Consider the following 18,043-nt stretch of genomic DNA (forward strand, 5'->3'; position numbering starts at 1 on the left):
TGCAGGAAGTGGTGTATTCTCTCCAGTCTGACACAGTGCTCTCTGCTGCCACCTCTGTCTATGTCAGGAACTGTCCAGAGCAGCAGCAAATCCCCATAGAAAACCTCTCCTGCTCTGGACAGTTTCTGACATGGACAGAGGTGGCAGCAGAGAGCACTGTGTCAGACTGGAGAGAATACATCACTTCCTGTAGGACATACAGCAGCTGATAAGTACTGGAAGATTTGAGATTTTAATATAGAAATCTATATAACTTTCTGACACTAGTTGATTTGAAAGAAAAAAAAATTGTGGCAGTAGTATCCCTTTAAAGATTCCGAGTGTCAAATGCAATACAATATCACAACATCCTATAACAACCCTTAGGAGGCAACAATGGACATTACAACCACTGGATGAGAACACTGCGGTTTCGTCATTTTCTATTCAATTAGTATGTTCAGAAATTTTAACCCTTAACTAAATACAAGGAAAGGTAAGAACGGACACATCGGTATAAGTGCCCTCCGCCAGAACAATCCCTTTAAGATGAACGCCGCACTGACATTCACATAAAGAGGTTTCTGCAATAAATCTACAACATGTTACTTTCCCTTGAAGGGAATGTCTCATCAGAAAATGTTTGAGAGTTTAAATCAAGCTATTTTGTTTAATTTATTTTTTAAGTATTTTTGTCAAATTTTAAATTTTTATATCCATTTTATAAGATAATCTTGAAATCTTCTGTCATGATAAGGAGGAGTCTGCTGGAAAGTCACCAGCACAGCATTACAGTAAAGGATGACATTGGTGGATATAGACAATGGATGAAGCTCACAGCTCAGCCTCCCCCTCCATGTGGAATCAACTCTCCCCAGGTCTGATAAGTCACAGCCTATGCTTACCTTACAAATGTGTCCTATACAAAGAATAGGGGCGGAGATGTACATTGTGTCTATGTCCCTGAGGCTTGCCATAAAATATGTCTCAAGCAAGAAGGCTCCCCTCATAATAATATACTACAAATAAAATATAAAAAACATACAATTGGGAAATGGAAACTGATTAGAATAATCATGTTCCAGTATCTAACCTAGGTGATGCATTCCCTACAATGCGTCTCTCTGTCTTTCTGCTTTCTCAGCGCTCTTTGTGTCTCTATATTTTTGTGTCTTTAGTAGAAAATGTTAAGGATGTCCTGATAATACTTTGTATATTTAGTGAAGCCATTACAATATGGCGCTGACCCTCTAAACACATAGAAATGTTACACTCCTTAAAGCTGATGTAAGTAACCACTAGTGCAATGCAAGTAACTCTTTACTTACCTCAGCCAATGAGGTACTGACACGAGGCTTAGTATAAGAACACAGGCCCCAGGGTATATGTAGTGGCCGCCATCTTTGTATGAAGGAGACCCACCTTACCCATCAGTGTGTTAGTGTGGTAATTTATTTTCTCTTTACTGATATGCAGAAATGACAGGTGCGAGATGATTAGTTTTCAGTATAACTTTTCTCTGTCGGGAGGGGGGGGGGGTTGCTATTAGAGATGAGCGAACTTTTCAAACATTCGGTTCAGCAGGTTGAAGTAAAGTTTAGGTTTATTGAAACAAACCTTAAGTGAACTGCACTAAAACAACTAAACGATTGCGGGCATTTAGGTGTTTTAATGCGGTTCACAATGTTCACTTATTAATACTTACCTATTCATGCTCCTCTGATGTCCTTCTTGTCCAATCTCCAGTGTCCCCCGCAGCCACCTCAAGCCACTTAGCCAATCATTGGTCACAACGCTGTCCAGTCTCATTTAGTCAGTGCTTGGCTGAGCTGGCTGAAGGTGACTGTAATCAGCAGGGGACACCAAAGGCATGAAGGAGAACATCGTGGGAGTGCGGACAGGTAAGTATACCCTTTTTTGTTTGGTTTTATATGTGCAGCCGCTATCTATACAAACTCATTCTGAACTTTGCAAAAAAGTTTTGTTCACTATCAAACTGAAGTTTTTTTCTTTGCAAAGTTTGGAACAAATTTCCAAAATGTAAGAATGGTGTATGGACATGTGTATATAGGAGTACAGTAGGACTATAGGTGCTGCTGCTGGAAGTAGCACCAATATGTCCCACAACGCTGTATATCAGCCCCGGGGATCTAATAGTCTCATGATATCTCATACTCATATGAAACCAATTTGGATTTGTTAAAATTTAACCTGGGGCCAAAGTTATTTAAGATCACTGAGCCCCCAGCAATCCAGATATAGAGAAGATTCTGTTTGTAACCACAAAAAGTGCAAAAATAGAAGGAAATGATTGATAGGTTGATAGATTGAGGTTTGACAGTAGTCATAATGTATACAGTAGTCAGACGTTTTTGCCAAATGGCTACAGACTCTTGTTGATGCAGATACAAGAGGATGTAACAGGAGCCTCCGGAGCTGAACTTCTCTGAGTCTCCATGATGTATATGAACCTCATGATGTCTACTAAGGATCGGCACTAAGAAGAATGATCTGAATCCCCTAGCCGGTAATGTATGCATCCGCAGACCTCACACATACAAGACGCCTGGCCTTCTCTGCCGATGACAGGACAATCTGTAATGGAGACGTTATTGGGAAGTCGGGGAGGGGGAAATGTAAATAAAATGATGAATGAATTTAGCAAATTAGAGGAATGGGCAAGGTTGAGATAACACCGAATTAATGTTAATACATGCAAAATAATGCATTTGGGACAAATCCGTAGGTGCGATGAAGGATTGATAGCGCTAGCGCCTCAATGGCGGTGGGAAGGAAGTCATTATTCCACATGACTTAAGTAGGCACACAACCTAGATGAGAGGAGGTAGGTGTCACTAGGATGCCCTTTAGTGTAAGAAGATATATGAGCAAATAAAGTCTTGTTTGTAGAAGGACAGAAACAAGGAGGCTCTATATCCGTCTCTGCAACAGTGTATCACAAACCAAGGGCGAGAATACCATAGAGACAGGTATATCTGCTACGGGGCCCGGAGAACGGACAGGCCAAGCTTGGATGTCCTCTTACTTCTATCCCACAGGTAGACTTGTACAAGATGCCTCCTGCCCGGTCCTGACCACCTCCATCCTTCCAACCTGACCACCTCTGACCACCTCCATCCTTCCAACCTGACCACCTCTGACCACCTCCATCCTTCCAACCTGACCACCTCTGACCACCTCCATCCTTCCATCCTGACCACCTCTTAACACCTCCCTCCATCCTTTTTAGAGGTGGTCGGGAATCCTGACCACTTCTGAACACCTCCTGACCACCTTCCTCCCTGTATCCTGACCATTTCCCTCCCTCTATCCTGACCGCCTCCCTTCCTCCATCCTGACCACCTCTGACACCTCAATCCCTTCATCCTGAGTCAGGATGAAGGGATTGAGGTGGTCAGGATGGAGAAACGGAGGCAGTCCGGATGGAGGGAGGAAGGTGGTCAGGAGGTTTTCAGAGGTGGTCAGGATTCCCGACCACCTCTAAAAACCTCCTGACCACCTTCCTCCCTCCGTCTTGACCACCTCCGTTCCTCCATGCTGACCACCTCTGACAACCTCCTGACCACCCCCCTTTCCTTCATCCTGATCACCTCTTACCACTTCCTGACCATCATCACAATATCCCTTCCCCACCTCCTCCTTGCTGTGCCCCCCTCCTGCACCCCCCCCCCCCTCATCAAACGAGCTGGTGTGACACTTGGCATAAGACATGGAAAGAGTACAAGTCTGTGCCTAATTTCATGGCATATGCAAAGGATTCTCACACCAGAAATGTACCCAAGTTACCTCCTCTCTTACTTTTCTAGCTAATTACAGGCACAGCACAAAAGAAGAGGTTGTTGATGCACTGTATCAAGGTGCCATAAAGAAATAGCATAAATGCAAAGAAGGGGTTATCCTTAGCCCTGCAGAGATTAGCATTGTGCTCTAGGTGTTTTGGGGAAACTTTTCACAGTGGCCAGGAGTGGTAACACCGACCCCCTGACGCACGGACACAGGAGAGGTAACACCCAACCCCAGAAACACAGATACAGGAAAGGTAATACCCACCCCGGACACACGGGTACAGGAAAGGTAATACCCCCCCGGACACACGAGTACAGGAGAGGTAATACCCACCCCGGACACACGGGTACAGGAGAGGTAATACCCACCCCGAACACAGGGGTACAGGAGAGGTAATACCCCCCCGGACACACGGGTACAGGAGAGGTAATACCCACCCCCGGACACACGGGTACAGGAAAGGTAATACCCACCCCGGACACACGGGTACAGGAGAGGTAATACCCACCCCAGGACACACGGGTACAGGAGAGGTAATACCCACCCCAGGACACACGGGTACAGGAAAGGTAATACCCACCCCAGGACACACGGGTACAGGAGAGTTAACACCCCCCCCCCCCGACACATGGGTACAGGAAAGGTAATACCCCCCCCCCCCCGGACACACGAGTACAGGAGAGTTAATACCCCCCCCGACACACGGGTACAGGAGAGGTAATACCCAACCCCGGACACACGGGTACAGGAAAGGTAATACCCACCCCGGACACACGGGTACAGGAGAGGTAATACCCACCCCAGGACACACGGGTACAGGAGAGGTAATACCCCCCCCCCCCCCCGGAAACACAGATACAGGAAAGGTAATACCCCCCCCAGGACACACGGGTACAGGAGAGGTAATACCCCCCCCCCCCAACACACGGGTACAGGAGAGGTAATACCCACCCCCGGACACACAGGTACAGGAGAGGTAATACCCACCCCAGGACACACGGGTACAGGAAAGGTAATACCCACCCCGGACACACGGGTACAGGAGAGGTAATACCCCCCCCCCCAACACACGGGTACAGGAAAGGTAATACCCCCCCCCCCCAACACACGGGTACAGGAGAGGTAATACCCACCCCCGGACACACAGGTACAGGAGAGGTAATACCCACCCCAGGACACACGGGTACAGGAAAGGTAATACCCACCCCGGACACACGGGTACAGGAGAGGTAATACCCCCCCCCCCCAACACACGGGTACAGGAAAGGTAATACCCCCCCCCCCCAACACACAGGTACAGGAGAGGTAATACCCACCCCGGACACACGGGTACAGGAGAGGTAATACCCACCCCAGGACACACGGGTACAGGAGAGTTAACACCCCCCCCCCCCCCCCCGACACATGGGTACAGGAAAGGTAATACCCCCCCCCCCCCCGGACACACAAGTACAGGAGAGTTAATACCCCCCCCGACACACGGGTACAGGAGAGGTAATACCCAACCCCGGAAACACAGATACAGGAAAGGTAATACCCACCCCAGGACACACGGGTACAGGAGAGGTAATACCCCCCCCCCCCCAACACACGGGTACAGGAGAGGTAATACCCACCCCCGGACACACAGGTACAGGAGAGGTAATACCCACCCCCGGACACACGGGTACAGGAGAGGTAATACCCACCCCCGGACACACGGGTACAGGAAAGGTAATACCCACCCCAGGACACACGGGTACAGGCGAGTTAACACCCCCCCCCCCCCGACACATGGGTACAGGAAAGGTAATACCCCCCCCCCCCGGACACACGAGTACAGGAGAGTTAATACCCCCCCCGACACACGGGTACAGGAGAGGTAATACCCAACCCCGGAAACACAGATACAGGAAAGGTAATACCCCCCCCAGGACACACGGGTACAGGAGAGGTAATACCCCCCCCCCCCCAACACACGGGTACAGGAGAGGTAATACCCACCCCCGGACACACAGGTACAGGAGAGGTAATACCCACCCCGGACACACGGGTACAGGAGAGGTAATACCCCCCCCCCCCCACACACGGGTACAGGAAAGGTAATACCCCCCCCCCCCAACACACGGGTACAGGAGAGGTAATACCCACCCCCGGACACACAGGTACAGGAGAGGTAATACCCAACCCCGGAAACACAGATACAGGAAAGGTAATACCCACCCCAGGACACACGGGTACAGGAGAGGTAATACCCCCCCCCCCCAACACACGGGTACAGGAGAGGTAATACCCACCCCCGGACACACAGGTACAGGAGAGGTAATACCCACCCCCGGACACACGGGTACAGGAGAGGTAATACCCACCCCCGGACACACGGGTACAGGAAAGGTAATACCCACCCCAGGACACACGGGTACAGGAGAGTTAACACCCCCCCCCCCCGACACATGGGTACAGGAAAGGTAATACCCCCCCCCCCCGGACACACGAGTACAGGAGAGTTAATACCCCCCCCGACACACGGGTACAGGAGAGGTAATACCCAACCCCGGAAACACAGATACAGGAAAGGTAATACCCACCCCAGGACACACGGGTACAGGAGAGGTAATACCCCCCCCCCCCCCAACACACGGGTACAGGAGAGGTAATACCCACCCCCGGACACACAGGTACAGGAGAGGTAATACCCACCCCGGACACACGGGTACAGGAGAGGTAATACCCCCCCCCCCCAACACACGGGTACAGGAAAGGTAATACCCCCCCCCCCCCAACACACGGGTACAGGAGAGGTAATACCCACCCCCGGACACACAGGTACAGGAGAGGTAATACCCACCCCCGGACACACGGGTAATACCCACCCCGGACACACGGGTACAGGAGAGGTAATACCCCCCCCCCCCAACACACGGGTACAGGAAAGGTAATACCCCCCCCCCCCAACACACAGGTACAGGAGAGGTAATACCCACCCCAGGACACACGGGTACAGGAAAGGTAATACCCACCCCGGACACACGGGTACAGGAGAGGTAATACCCACCCCAGGACACACGGGTACAGGAGAGTTAACACCCCCCCCCCCCCGACTCATGGGTACAGGAAAGGTAATACCCCCCCCCCCCCCCCGGACACACAAGTACAGGAGAGTTAATACCCCCCCCGACACACGGGTACAGGAGAGGTAATACCCAACCCCGGAAACACAGATACAGGAAAGGTAATACCCACCCCAGGACACACGGGTACAGGAGAGGTAATACCCCCCCCCCCCAACACACGGGTACAGGAGAGGTAATACCCACCCCCGGACACACAGGTACAGGAGAGGTAATACCCACCCCCGGACACACGGGTACAGGAGAGGTAATACCCACCCCCGGACACACGGGTACAGGAGAGGTAATACCCCCCCCCCCAACACACGGGTACAGGAAAGGTAATACCCACCCCCGGACACACGGGTACAGGAAAGGTAATACCCCCCCCCCCAACACACGGGTACAGGAGAGGTAATACCCACCCCCGGACACACGGGTACAGGAGAGGTAATACCCCCCCCCCCAACACACGGGTACAGGAAAGGTAATACCCACCCCCGGACACACGGGTACAGGAGAGGTAATACCCCCCCCCAACACACGGGTACAGGAAAGGTAATACCCACCCCCGGACACACGGGTACAGGAGAGGTAACACCCAACCCCGGAAACACAGATACAGGAAAGGTAATACCCCCCGAACACAGGGGTACAGGGAAGGTAATACCCACCCCAGACACACGGGTACAGGAGAGGTAATACCCACCCCGGACACACGGGTACAGGAGAGGTAATACCCACCCCAGACACACTAATATGTTTGGGGAATTCTCGGTAAGCTTTGGGCTAATCTCAGCATAAATGGGGGAGATGGGAGAGACGGAAGAGACGGGAGAGACGGGAGAGAGGGGATAGATGGGAGAGACGGAAGAGATGGGAGAGACAGGAGACACGGGAGAGAGGGGAGAGACGGGAGTGATGGGAGAGAGGGGATAGATGGGAGAGACGGGAGAGAGGGGAGAGAGGGGATAGATGGGAGAGACGGGAGAGAGGGGATAGATGGGAGAGACGGGAGAGATGGGAGAGAGGGGATAGATGGGAGAGAGGGGAGAGAGGGGATAGATGGGAGAGACGGGAGAGAGGGGATAGATGGGAGAGACGGGAGAGAGGGGATAGATGGGAGAGACGAGAGAGACGGGAGAGAGGGGATAGATGGGAGAGAGGGGAGAGAGGGGATAGACGGGAGAGAGGGGAGAGAGGGGATAGACGGGAGAGAGGGGAGAGATGGGATAGATGGGAGAGAGGGGAGAGAGGGGATAGATGGGAGAGAGGGGAGAGAGGGGATAGACGGGAGAGATGGGAGAGACGGGAGAGACGGGAGAGAGGCGATAGACGGGAGACAGGGGAGAGAGGGGATAGATGGGAGAGAAGCGAGAAACGGGACATTGTCAGCAATGAATCACACACGGATTCCGCTTGATACTTTCAGCTTCTACAATGGGAATTTACAGGAAAATTTTCCGGTTGCCAAGTAAGTGACTCTTTTTGTTCGTCCATAGACATAAAAATGCTAATATAGAAGGAAGAGGAGACGTAAGGGGCGCGGCGGCTGCGGTCACTAATGGACTCCGGTGCTTGTGCCGGTGCAAAAGTCAGGAAAGTGACGTCAGGAGCCCAGACACATCGGCCGTATACTCTCTACAAACTCTTCTGCATATAAATGATCCTGCAGGAAGCGGCTGCCGTCAGTCGTCTCTATGTGGCACAAGTTATAAGCTCACAGTCTATATAAATGCCAAGTCACTCAGGAGGCTGCAGTATGATTCCTGCTCTGGGGCCCAAAACACAAGAGGAACCTCAGTCACACACAGGTGGGAGACAGGGCTACTAATAGGACAATATGGGCTCCTGCTGATCTCAGCTTCCAGGTCCCACCCTGAGACAAGTCAATGCCCATTCACCAGCTCAGGGGGGCCACCTTGAGGTGAGTGACTGCTCTGAGGCGAGTGGCTGCTCTGAGGCGAGTGACTGCTCTGAGGCGAGTGACTGCTCTGAGGTGAGTGACTAACCTGAGGCGAGTGGCTGCTCTGAGGCGAGTGACTAACCTGAGGCGAGTGACTGCTCTGAGGTGAGTGACTAACCTGAGGCGAGTGGCTGCTCTGAGGCGAGTGACTAACCTGAGGCGAGTGACTGCTCTGAGGTGAGTGACTGCTCTGAGGCGAGTGGCTGCTCTGAGGCGAGTGGCTGCTCTGAGGCGAGTGACTGCTCTGAGGCGAGTGACTGCTCTGAGGTGAGTGACTAACCTGAGGCGAGTGGCTGCTCTGAGGCGAGTGACTAACCTGAGGCGAGTGACTGCTCTGAGGCGAGTGACTGCTCTGAGGCGAGTGACTGCTCTGAGGTGAGTGACTAACCTGAGGCGAGTGGCTGCTCTGAGGCGAGTGACTAACCTGAGGCGAGTGACTGCTCTGAGGCGAGAGACTGCTCTGAGGTGAGTGACTAACCTGAGGCGAGTGGCTGCTCTGAGGCGAGTGACTAACCTGAGGCGAGTGACTGCTCTGAGGCGAGTGACTGCTCTGAGGCGAGTGACTGCTCTGAGGTGAGTGACTAACCTGAGGCGAGAGACTGCTCTGAGGCGAGTGACTAACCTGAGGCGAGTAACTGCTCTGAGGTGAGTGACTAACCTGAGGCGAGAGACTGCTCTGAGGCGAGTGACTAACCTGAGGGGAGTGACTGCTCTGAGGCGAGTGACTGCTCTGAGGTGAGTGACTGCTCTGAGGCGAGTGACTGCTCTGAGGCGAGTGGCTGCTCTGAGGCGAGTGACTGCTCTGAGGCGAGTGGCTGCTCTGAGGCGAGTGACTGCTCTGAGGCGAGTGGCTGCTCTGAGGTGAGTGACTGCTCTGAGGCGAGTGGCTGCTCTGAGGCGAGTGACTGCTCTGAGGTGAGTGGCTGCTCTGAGGTGAGTGACTGCTCTGAGGCGAGTGGCTGCTCTGAGGCGAGTGACTGCTCTGAGGCGAGTGGCTGCTCTGAGGCGAGTGACTGCTCTGAGGCGAGTGGCTGCTCTGAGGCGAGTGACTGCTCTGAGGTGAGTGGCTGCTCTGAGGTGAGTGACTGCTCTGAGGCGAGTGGCTGCTCTGAGGCGAGTGGCTGCTCTGAGGCGAGTGACTGCTCTGAGGTGAGTGGCTGCTCTGAGGTGAGTGGCTGCTCTGAGGCGAGTGACTGCTCTGAGGCGAGTGGCTGCTCTGAGGTGAGTGACTGCTCTGAGGCGAGTGACTGCTCTGAGGTGAGTGGCTGCTCTGAGGTGAGTGACTGCTCAGAGGCAACTGACTGCTCTGAGGCGAGTGACTGCTCTGAGGTGAGTGACTAACCTGAGGCGAGAGACTGCTCTGAGGCGAGTGACTAACCTGAGGCGAGTAACTGCTCTGAGGTGAGTGACTAACCTGAGGTGAGAGACTGCTCTGAGGCGAGTGACTGCTCTGAGGTGAGTGACTGCTCTGAGGCGAGTGACTGCTCTGAGGCGAGTGGCTGCTCTGAGGCGAGTGGCTGCTCTGAGGCGAGTGACTGCTCTGAGGCGAGTGACTGCTCTGAGGCGAGTGGCTGCTCTGAGGCGAGTGACTGCTCTGAGGCGAGTGGCTGCTCTGAGGCGAGTGACTGCTCTGAGGCGAGTGGCTGCTCTGAGGTGAGTGACTGCTCTGAGGCGAGTGGCTGCTCTGAGGCGAGTGGCTGCTCTGAGGTGAGTGACTGCTCTGAGGCGAGTGACTGCTCTGAGGTGAGTGGCTGCTCTGAGGTGAGTGACTGCTCTGAGGTGAGTGGCTGCTCTGAGGCGAGTGACTAACCTGAGGTGAGTGACTGCTCTGAGGCGAGTGACTGCTCTGGGTGAGTGACTGCTCTGAGGTGAGTAACTTAACCCCCTGGGGGCCAGTCTGTCCCTTTCTGAGGTTTTCGCTCCCTACTCTGCCAAGCTCCAGTCTCCAATTGACTTCAATGGAGTTTGTTACTCAAGTCAAGCACTCAAGCATCTTAGTGCTCACTCAGCACTCAGGGGGTAATCAGGGGTCTCATATTAGAAGGGGCAGAGATGCACAGTCCTTTAGGACCCTCACCCCAAATTATTCCAAAGGAGACGAGTGAAGGACGGCATCCCCTGCATCTCCTCAGCAACGTGCTGGGTCTTTATTGTGCCAGTCTATCTCTCAGCTCTCTATCTCATCGCTCTCTATCTCTCAGTTCTCCATCTCTCAGCTCTCTATCTCTCAGCTCTCTATCTCTCAGCTCTCTATCTCATCGCTCTCTATCTCTCAGCTCTCTATCTTACCGCTCTCTATCTCTCAGCTCTCTATCTCACCGCTCTCTATCTCACCGCTCTCTATCTCACTGCTCTCTATCTCTCAGCTCTCTATCTCACCGCTCTCTATCTCACCGATCTCTATCTCACCGCTCTCTATCTCACCGCTCTCTATCTCACCGCTCTCTATCTCACCGCTCTCTATCTCTCAGCTCTCTATCTCACTGCTCTCTATCTCTCAGCTCTCTATCTCACCGCTCTCTATCTCACCGATCTCTATCTCTCAGCTCTCTATCTCATCGCTCTCTATCTCTCAGTTCTCTATCTCACTGCTCTCTATCTCTCAGTTCTCTATCTCACCGCTCTCTATCTCACCGCTCTCTATCTCACCGCTCTCTATCTCACCGCTCTCTATCTCTCAGCTCTCTATCTCACTGCTCTCTATCTCTCAGCTCTCTATCTCACCGCTCTCTATCTCACCGATCTCTATCTCTCAGCTCTCTATCTGTCAGCTCTCTATCTCACCGCTCTCTATCTCACCGCTCTCTATCTCTCAGCTCTCTATCTCATCGCTCTCTATCTCTCAGTTCTCTATCTCTCAGCTCTCTATCTCTCAGCTCTCTATCTCATCGCTCTCTATCTCTCAGCTCTCTATCTCACCGCTCTCTATCTCTCAGCTCTCTATCTCACCGCTCTCTATCTCACCGCTCTCTATCTCACTGCTCTCTATCTCTCAGCTCTCTATCTCACCGCTCTCTATCTCACCGATCTCTATCTCTCAGCTCTCTATCTCTCAGCTCTCTATCTCACCGCTCTCTATCTCACCGCTCTCTATCTCTCAGCTCTCTATCTCTTAGCTCTCTGTCTCTCAGCTCTCTATCAGTTCTCTATCTTGCAGCTCTTTATCAGCTCTCTATCTCACCGCTCTCTATATCTCTCAGCTCTTTATCAGCTCTCTATGTCTTAGCTCTCTCTCAGCTCTCTATCTCTCTACCTATCAGCTCTCTATATCTCAGCTCTCTATCAGCTCTCTATCTCACTGCTCTCTATACAGTATCTCTATCTCTCAGTTCTCTATCAGCTCTCTATCTCACCGCTCTCTATCAGCTCTCTATGTCTTAGCTCTCTCTCAGCTCTCTATCTCACCGCTCTCTATCTCTCTACCTATCAGCTCTCTATATCTCAGCTCTCTATCAACTCTCTATCTCTCAGCTCTTTATCAGCTCTCTATCTCACCGCTCTCTATCAGCTCTCTATCTCTCAGCTCTCTATAGGTCCTATTACATGGAACGATTATTGGCCGCTACGGACGATAATCATCCCGTGGAATGATTCGTTCATGTCGGCTGATCGTTGCAAAAAAAAGCGACTGATATAGCAGCGATCTGCAGCCGTCCCTCCGTTGAATAGGAGCATCGGCAGCAGACGCTGCTATATCCTATGGGCTGCCCGGACGATCAGCGATCCCCCGGGCAGCCCCCCGCAGCTCCCCGCCGCCCCTCCCGCACTCACCCGCTTGTTGCAGCCGCATTGAATAGCGGGGGCAGCGAGCGGGGAACGAGGAGCTCCTCTAGATGGCCCGTGGAATAGGGCCATATCCCTCAGCTCTCTGTCTCTCAGTTCTCTATCTTGCAGCTTTTTATCAGCGCTCTCTATCTCACCGCTCTCTCTCTATGTCTCAGCTCTCTAACTCACCGCTCTCTATCTCTCAGCTCTCAGCTCTCTATCTCACCGCTCTCTATCTATCTCTCAGCTCTCTATCTCACCGCTCTCTATCTATCTCTCAGCTCTCTATCTCACCGCTCTCTATCTATCTCTCAGCTCTCTATCTCACCGCTCTCTATCTATCTCTCAGCTCTCTATCTCACCGCTCTCTATCTCTCTATATATTACTTGTATCTCTTATATTCCGCTTTGTCTCCTGTATAGTGATGGGATATATATTACTTATATTACTTATATGTCTTATATTCCAGCTTTGTCTCCTGTATAGTGATGGTATATATATATATATATATATATATATATTACTTGTATCTCTTATATTCCGCTTTGTCTCCTGTATAGTGATGGTATATGTATATATATATATATATATATATATATATATATATATATATATATATATTACTTGTATCTCTTATATTCCAGCTTTGTCTCCTGTATAGTGATGGTATATATATATATATATATATATATATATTACTTGTATCTCTTATATTCCGCTTTGTCTCCTGTATAGTGACGGGATATATTGGGATATATATATATATATTACTTGTATCTCTTATATTCCAGCTTTGTCTCCTGTATAGTGATGGTATATGTATATATATATATATATATATATATATATATATATATATTACTTGTATCTCTTATATTCCAGCTTTGTCTCCTGTATAGTGATGGTATATATATATATATATATATATATATATATATATATATATATATATATATTACTTGTATCTCTTATATTCCGCTTTGTCTCCTGTATAGTGACGGGATATATTGGGATATATATATATAACTTGAATCTCTTATATTCCGCTTTGTACACTGGATATTGTTTCTATAGCGATTTGTAAGTATAATTAACATAAATCCGGAGTCGCTCGACGCTGCGCCATTACCCGAATATTTCGCTTTGTGTAGTTAACTAGATCGCAGTTAACAATTTTTCGTTCTTCATTGTAAATTGATTGGAATTGGTAAATCCAGGGAAACGTTGCGTCTGTGAGCTGAATGGCTCCCCGGGTCGTGTAGAGGTGTGTGACGGGACGCCACGCCGCCGCTAATTAGATATGAATGCCAATCCTCCACCCTAATAACAATCATTAGAACCATCACGCCGTGAACAGCTGGGACACGCTGAACGGGGAGCGGCAAGAGTTTGTGCGCAGATCGCAGCCAATCCGCCGCCTGTAACACAAAGCTCTGCCGCTCATTGTTCAGCTAAATGAAAAGCAGCAGGTAGACGGCGTCTATTCTCCGGGATAAATTCCACCGTTTATCTGATTACATCATCTGCTCGTAGACGGTGAATATGCAGATGAGAGTCAATCAGCCAAGATTAACCCCTCCTGGGACGCACGCTACCTGCGCCATCTCATTCCACGCCAATTGACTCAGGTACTTAGTGCCCAGCGGAAAGCTGCTTTACATACTAACCTAATGGAGCGTCATTAGCTGCAGCTTCTACCCTAGGAGTCCACCGATTAGAGCGCGGAGCGGGCAGATGTCGGGACCGCCGCACCACAGCCGCGCACTGTCCACAAAACGCATCGCAAATAAAACGGGAATGCTAATGCTTCCTGACAGCTGCCATCCAGTATAGGCCCCTAGTGGTGTGACCTCACCTCTCTGTGAACCACTGCGTGATGACATCATCAGGGGCAGAGCTAGAAGCTCTGGGGCCCTGGGGCCAAATGTTAGATCCCCGCCATATCAGACGCAGTCAGCGGCAGAATAACCAGTTATATACAGCGACTCACTGGGGATGTCTTCTCTGATAGAAGTCATTCTGCAACCTGGATGGCCACAGGCTCAAAACTACAACTCCCATCATCAACTGTAAGCAGGACTTGATGTGTGTTGTAGTTCTGAAACATGAAGAGCCACAGGCTGAAAAACTACAACTCCCATTATGAACTATCAGCAGGGCATGATGGTTGTTGTAGTTCTGAAACATGAAGAGCCACAGGCTGAAAAACTACAACTCCCATTATGAACTATCAGCAGGGCATGATGGTTGTTGTAGTTCTGAAACATGGAAAGCCACAGGCTAAAAAAACTACAATGCCCATTATGAACTGTCAGCAGGGCATGATGGGTGTTGTAGTTCTAGGGATAATCTCCCCTGTCCTGGTTCCTGCTCTTCCCGGTTGCTCTGGGCTCCTTTGCTCAGGTCTGGCTGCTGTGTATGGGGGCGGGATTCCTGGAGGGGCAGGAGGCGGGGCCCCCTCTGTCTCCAGTATCAGTAATTGCTGATACAGCTGAATAGGGAGGGAGAGCAGCCTGCTCAGTGCGCTTCTCCCCAACCGGTTGTCATTATTAGCTGATTCAAGAAAACTGCAGAGTGACAGGAGGTGATGAGAGGGCGGCAGGGCCTCCTAGCGTCCGGGCCTGATCACGCAGCGGCCACCCCTATCGCCACGGCACTGGACATGATCAGCCGGTGCAGAATCGGGGACACCATGGCTGACGCATACTGGGGGGCTGCTGTGTTACTAAAAAGAGGAAAAGTGAATGGACCTAAAAGAGGGAGGGAGGAAACCGAGACTGTAACATCCGGGGGGCCAATATAGACTGTCCTGCAGAAGATGAAGTCACATGACTCTATAGTACATGGGGGGGGGGGGGGGGGGCTGCAGTCACTTCCATTGTGGCTGTCACTGTTATGGGACAATATTTGCGGTATCTACAGTATTTGTTTTATCTGGGGTATTTGGGGTATCTGCGGTATCTGCTGTATCTGCGGTATCTGCTGTATCTGGGGTGCCTGCTGTATCTGGGGTGCCTGCTGTATCTGGGGTGCCTGCTGTATCTGGGGTGTCTGCTGTATCTGGGGTGCCTGCTGTATCTGGGGTGCCTGCTGTATCTGGGGTGCCTGCTGTATCTGGGGTGTCTGCTGTATCTGGGGTGCCTGCTGTATCTGGGGTGCCTGCTGTATCTGGGGTGCCTGCTGTATCTGGGGTATCTGCCGTATCTGGGGTATCTGCCGTATCTGGGTTATTTGCAGTATCTGGGGTACCTGCAGTATTTGCGGTATCTGCGGTGTCTGCTGTATCTGGGGTGCCTGCCGTATCTGGGGTATCTGCCGTATCTGGGTTATTTGCAGTATCTGGGGTATCTGCAATATTTACGGTATCTGGGGTGTCTGCTGTATCTGAGTTATCTGCTGTATCTGGGGTGTCTGCTGTATCTGGGGTGCCTGCTGTATCTGGGGTGTCTGCTTTATCTGGGGTGTCTGCTGTATCTGGGGTGTCTGCTGTATCTGGGGTATCTGCTGTATCTGGGGTGTCTGCTGTATCTGGGGTGTCTGCTGTATCTGCTGTATCTCGGGTGTCTGCTGTATCTGGGGTGTCTGCTGTATCTGGGGTGTCTGCTGTATCTGGGGTGTCTGCTGTATCTGCTGTATCTCAGGTGTCTGCTGTATCTGGGGTGTCTGCTGTATCTGCTGTATCTGGGGTGTCTGCTGTATCTGGGGTGTCTGCTGTATCTGGGGTGTCTGCTGTATCTGGGGTGTCTGCTGTATCTGGGGTGTCTGCTGTATCTGGGGTGTCTGCTGTATCTGGGGTGTCTGCTGTATCTGGGGTATCTGCTGTATCTGCTGTATCTGGGGTGTCTGCTGTATCTGGGGTGTCTGCTGTATCTGCTGTATCTGAGGTATCTGCAATATTTATGGTATCTGGGGTATCTGCTGTATCTGGGGTATTTGGGGTATGACAGATTTGACACTGTTATTCCTGCTATATGTCTATAATATGATGCAGATGAGCTCAGAGTCTTTCAGGGGTTTTGGATACATCTTGATGGATGTTTTTGGATACATCTTGATGGATGTTTTTGGATACATCTTGATGGATGTTTTTGGATACATCTTGATGGATGTTTTTGGATACATCTTGATGGATGTTTTTGGATACATCTTGATGGATGTTTTTGGATACATCTAGATGGATGTTTTTGGATACATCTTGATGGATGTTTTTGAATACATCTAGATGGATGTTTTTAGATACATCTAGATGGATGTTTTTGGATACATCTAGATGGATGTTTTTGGATACATCTAGATGGATGTTTTTGGATACATCTAGATGGATGTTTTTGGATACATCTAGATGGATGTTTTTGGATACATCTAGATGGATGTTTTTGGAGCGCGCTCAGAACGGTTTGGGTCTCTGCCCAATGAGCTGAGAATTGTCGTAGATCACAACCACTGGGAACCAAAAAACACTTCTGTATAGATTTTCCATTGATTTGGTTTTTGCCTGGATCAATCATACAGCAGGATGCGCTATTGATCTGTGAGAACGTCAATCAAGATCCATTAGGAGAATCACCAAAATTCCCCGGCTATTAGGTGTCAGCTCCTCGTACCGCGCTGCAGTCGCATCTCATAGACGGCTCATAGAACTATCTGCCCATATCAATAATGCTAATTCTCCCGACTGAATATTAAATAGTCAGATTGTTGTATCTTCCAAGTCAGATCATAAATGCATTGGCTGAATGTCCCCAATTCTCAGTGCCCCCCCCTGCTTGTTCAGTGTCTGTACTGAGTATATCCCTGCTGCTGCTGCTGCTGCGCTTCTCTTTAGGGGATTTGCTGTTACCAAATCAAACTAATTCATCACATTATGTAATGTAACAGAATTTCATAAAAGATAGAATTCTTTTGGACATCAATTTTGTCTACTGGAATTTCTCGTCCTATCAGATATCTGTACGTCTGAAAGAAGAATAACTTGTAGTTAAAGGGATTGTCCAAAAACAAACAAGGAAACAAGTTGTGCTCCCTGGGAGGGGGCCTAGACACACACTCTGTAAGACACTTATAAGGATAGTCATTGCCATAGATAGAAGAGTGGGGGGCGCCATTATGCAAGGCTTCCTTACCCAGGACAGAAGGGCATGATATTTGTTACCCTCTTTTTATGACCTTTCAGACAATCCCTTTGTCTGTTAACATTGCAGATCTTCAGGATAGGAAAGCCTTATACAGATACTAGAGATGAGCGAGCCGGTTTGCCCGGTATGGGATCCGGTTCAGATTTCAGAGTCCAATCGGATTCGGATTTTTGGAAATCCGCTCCGATTTTTTTTTTCTTGCTTTCTAAAATGTCATCCGCCATTCTAGAAAGCAGGAAGTGTTCCGGGCAGGAAAAGCGCTTTCCCATGATGCCCAGAACACATCCAATCAGCAGGGATC

The 18,043-nt window shown here is 50.3% G+C and overlaps 1 protein-coding gene across 1 annotated transcript; it reads right to left on the reverse strand.

Moving 5' to 3' along the window:
- Positions 1–8,764: 8,764 nt before the first annotated feature.
- On the reverse strand, positions 8,765–12,631 carry LOC138766627 (uncharacterized). Its single transcript, XM_069944219.1, has 2 exons — positions 12,613–12,631; positions 8,765–10,794 (listed from the first exon to the last, which is right to left on the reverse strand). The coding sequence occupies exons 1-2, from the start codon at positions 12,629–12,631 to the stop codon at positions 8,765–8,767; spliced, it is 2,049 nt and encodes a 682-aa protein (XP_069800320.1).
- Positions 12,632–18,043: the final 5,412 nt, after the last annotated feature.

This window comes from Dendropsophus ebraccatus, chromosome 10, assembly GCF_027789765.1.
Source record: "Dendropsophus ebraccatus isolate aDenEbr1 chromosome 10, aDenEbr1.pat, whole genome shotgun sequence".
Classification (NCBI taxonomy): Eukaryota; Metazoa; Chordata; class Amphibia; order Anura; family Hylidae; genus Dendropsophus; species Dendropsophus ebraccatus.